General features: G+C 43.3%; 1 protein-coding gene across 1 annotated transcript; it reads left to right on the top strand.

Annotated features, from left to right (window-relative positions):
* Window positions 1–1,674: 1,674 nt before the first annotated feature.
* On the top strand, window positions 1,675–3,340 carry LOC118771315 (C-C chemokine receptor type 3-like). The gene is made up of 2 exons (XM_036519275.1): window positions 1,675–1,758; window positions 2,048–3,340. The coding sequence occupies exon 2, from the start codon at window positions 2,058–2,060 to the stop codon at window positions 3,141–3,143; it is 1,086 nt and encodes a 361-aa protein (XP_036375168.1). The 5' UTR covers window positions 1,675–1,758; window positions 2,048–2,057; the 3' UTR covers window positions 3,144–3,340.
* The last annotated feature ends 1,040 nt before the right edge of the window (window positions 3,341–4,380 follow it).

Consider the following 4,380-nt stretch of genomic DNA (forward strand, 5'->3'; position numbering starts at 1 on the left):
TTTGACTACATTAATGGGTATGGAAACATTTATACATCAAGGACACACTATCTTAATTAGCATGTACACACACCCTTCTCTCTCTACAGGCAATTGTATTACAACCAGTTGAACTTAGGCATACTACTTACTTTGGCACAGACGCACACAACAACAGCACAATGCTTGGTCCCCAAGGGCTTGGTCTCCTCAGTTCTTCACCTCCCAGGTATTGTTGCAGTACTGGGGTGGGGCTGGGGGGCGTCACCACCACCTTTATATTGTCCCGTATCCTTGGCCCTATTGAGGCTCTGATTGGTGGCCGAAGGACACGGGCAGGTCAGAGGGCAAATGGTGACCTGGGGGCCGTCCTTGGGGGCGCGTCTGTGCCTCAGGTTACCTGTGGGGGTCCTGCTGATAAGGGGAGCAGCAGGACCAGTTTGGGCAGGTTTCAACTGAGTTGTAAACAAGTGCCTGTGAGAGATGGGGGTTGTGAGCAAACAAAGACAAAGACAAAGACAGAAACAGAAACAGAAACATGTGGCCCTTTTCTACAGTGACTTTTGGAGAGCCTCACTGCAAAAAATAGCCCTTCAAAAATAAGAAATAAAATAATTAATACAAGGTGTTTTTTTGCTAGTAATAAGTGAAAAAATCTGCCAAGGGAACTAGTGGAAATACACTTGTTAAGATTTTTTGAAAGGGATCTTAAAATTAGGTGGAAAAAAACTAATTTTGATCCATTTTTAACTGGTATTAGGAAGTGTTTTGTGTCATGCAGTTTAAAAACCTTCTGACTTGTCAAAAAGGCTTGCTTAATTTGATATACCACTCAAAGTAAGATGTTTTCAAGACAGTTTCACCAAACAACATATTCAAGATGCACCGTCCAAAAACAAGTCCTTGTAGCTCAAGGAAATTTTGCTTGTTTGGTGACTGTGTCTTATATTAAGTGTAAAGAGATATTTTGACTGAAGAGACAAATATGCTTGGTGAGATTTGGATTTTTTGCAGTGCTGAACCTGGCTTTGCTTGAGCTAGGAAAATGGTAGTCATTCACAAAACAAAACAAATTACCCAGAACTAAAAAGGAGAAGGTGCATTTGATTTCATTTTCACTTTGAATTTTACATACAAATTACCACCTTCAAAAATTAGTGTTCATATTGTTTGTGACATATCTCATATGTCTCAATCAATATCATAAACACAGTCATGTACTGTGTGGTTGAGATAGTATTAGCCATAGTTGCTAATGTGAACACAGCAGGCTTATACAAAATATAATATCTATGTCACTGACGCTGCTATGCTTAAATCTAAATATAACTGATAAAAATATGATGGCAACATGATTTACTGCACTTTATGGAGACTTTCTTACAGTACAGGTGGTTTGGGGGAGTAAGTGGCAACATTCTGAAACTAAAGCATGACACAAAAGGGCACCTCTTAAATGTATATATTGCCAACTTGGAGAAATGGAATATGGCGCTTTTTGGATAGGAGTGAAGCCCAAATCAAGGACAGTTTCACAGCAACAAGAGCGACGGTGCGGTGGCTCAAAGGGGAAGCATCACACTAGAACTCTGGGAAGGTATGACTAATGGCTGCATCCGCACTGAGTGGGTTCCTCCCCTAAATTATACCTCTGCAGCTCCCACAGCACCCTGCAGATGCAGCAGCGTCCTCAGGCTGCACACTTCCCCTGAGAGCGGAGTCGAAGCCCCCAGCGTCCTCTCTGTCAGCTGCACGCCCGCCACCGAGAGCTCAGTGTTGGTAAGTGCGGCGTTTGCGGTCAGGGAGCTGCAACTTTGAACGCCAGATTCCGATCTGACACGATGTCAGCGTAACACTGATCAGCGTTAGTCACCCTGTGAATATTCAGCTGGAGGAATCCATATTTTTGTGAGAAAACGTTATGTTTTTTCCTGGATATATTGACAAGTCTGTGGCAAATATTACATCATAAAACAGGGTTAAATTCCTGTGCTACATGTCATAACTGATCACTTGAAAGAAGACTGATATTGTTTATGCATAGGTAATAATTAGCTGTGTTTGACAGATTTGGGGTGATGGCTTCCTTTGAGGATATCCTGGATTTTTTCAACACCACGGAGTATGAAGGGACCGGAGATTACATCAAGGAGGAGCCCGTGATGTTGTGCGACAAGACGGCTGTCAACCACTTCGGCACACGGCTCCTGCCGACCTTCTACTATGTCATCTTCCTCTTCAGCCTCCTGGGCAACGGGCTGGTTCTGTGCATCATCTACAAGTACGAGAAGCTCAGCACCGTCACCAACGTCTTCCTCCTCAACCTGGTCATCTCCGACCTGGTGTTCACGTTCAGCCTGCCGTTCTGGGCCTCCTACTACTCTTCAGAGTGGATCTTCGGGAGTGGAGTCTGCAAGCTGGTGAGCGGCATCTACTACATGGGCTTCTACAGCTCCATCCTCTTCCTCACCCTCATGACCTTTGACCGCTACCTGGCCGTGGTGCACGCCGTCACCGCCGCCAAGAGTAGGCGCTTGACCTACGCCATGCTGTCCTCCATCGCCGTGTGGGCTGTCAGCATCCTCGCCACCATCAAGGACTTCGTCCTCCACGACGTGCGGGAGGACAGCCGCTACGGAGTGCTCTGTGAGGAGCTGGGCTACTCGAAAGACGTAATGGCCGTGTGGCAGCTGGTGGGGTACTACCAGCAATTTGTGTTGTTTTTCTTGGTGCCGCTGGGTGTGGTAATCTACTGCTATGTGCGCATAACCCTGAGGATTTTCCACACCCGCATGAAGGAGAAATGTAGGGCGGTGAAGCTCATATTCGTCATAATAGTCACCTTCTTCATCTGCTGGACGCCCTTCAACGTGGTGATCCTGCTGCGGGCGCTGCACATCTCGGCCAACGGCACCTCGGGCTCGATCACCGGCTCGGGATCCTGCGGGGATGAGCTGGACTACGCGCTCTACATCACCCGCAACATTGCCATCCTCTACTGCTGCGTCAATCCTGTCTTCTACACGTTCGTGGGGAAGAAGTTCCAGAGCCACTTCCGGCGGCTGCTGTCCAAGCACATCCCCTGCCTGAAGACCCAGGTGCTGACCAGCCAAAGCAGCAGGACCACCTCCCACAGGAGTCCACAGACCCTTTATGAATACTAGAACAGACTCCTCTGAGATTTGTACACAAAATTTATACAGTCTGGACAAATTGCGATATCTGAAGAAGTATCTTGACATTTTGCAAACTAATTTCAGTTGTGCAAGAAAAAAAAAAGAAAAAAAGATAGTTTCAAGGCTATTATAATGGAGTTGTCAATCTGATGTTGCCACCACTTTTTCATAACATACTGCCTAGAGCTGCCCAGTTATAATCCATTATCTTTCATTTATATGCAAAGTAATTGTTATCATAGCCTCAGATGTATTTGGAGGTTTTTTTAAAACTGTCTAGCTATCTAACTGCTGATGAATAACTTGCTATTTTTCTTCTTTGATGGTGCAAAACTGCATGAATGGTACGAAAATTATTTAGCAACAATACTGTGAATAATGTCAACAGTAAGAAAAATCATTAAGGGGAAATTATGTAAAATATTACTGCAAGTAGTAATTTTGATTTCAAAACACATCCAAAACACACAAAAAGCATTTTTGTGTATATATTTTGTGTATATAGATATTAGAAAAATTAATGATTTTATTATCCTTGTGAGAATTATATGAAGTATGACACAACCTGTCTGACAAACATTAGTAAGGTTCGCGTAAAAGTGTTAAGGTATTTGTAATAATATACTGTCTGTTAAACTGTTGTGTTCAATTGTGTATGTTCACTTATCACAAGATAGTGTGTATTTTTCTGCTTGACAGTTGTTTTTAAAATGTTTGATTTCTGACTTTGGGCTGATTCGCAACAGCTGAAAATGTCATCCCATGTGAAAACGCGATGTAAACGACAGGAAGAGAAACAGAGGGGAAATGGTGGGTGTCGATTTCTCAGAACAATGACTAGAGGTAGTGGTGGAATTAAAATGTCTGTGGCTCTGCTGTTCAGAACATTAATCAGCAACACTGCCAATATGTAAACCAAAGCTTTCAAGTTTCCACTCTATGTATACTTGTATTTTTTGTCCTTCAAAAATAAAGATTTCTTCCATTACTGCAAATTGAGTCTGATTGTCATGTCATTGTAATGTATAAACTTAACAAAAACAGGACCATGAAGGGTATTAGAGCATTGAAGAGGAATCATATTTGATTGGACATGTTCAAATACAGTATCAGCACAACCCACTCTGGAATTTGTCACCTGTCAACAGCTTTTATTATCAGATCAGATGATGACAACACCGAAGTGGCTTATCTAACAGATCTGGAGAAGGGAAACAACCGTCCC

This window comes from Megalops cyprinoides, chromosome 24 (assembly GCF_013368585.1).
Source record: "Megalops cyprinoides isolate fMegCyp1 chromosome 24, fMegCyp1.pri, whole genome shotgun sequence".
NCBI classification, from domain to species: domain Eukaryota; kingdom Metazoa; phylum Chordata; class Actinopteri; order Elopiformes; family Megalopidae; genus Megalops; species Megalops cyprinoides.

Bases quoted from the DNA above. Each gene is read 5' to 3' on its own strand.
- LOC118771315 (XM_036519275.1), top strand. From the start codon at position 2,058: ATGGCTTCCTTTGAGGATATCCTGGATTTTTTCAACACCACGGAGTAT.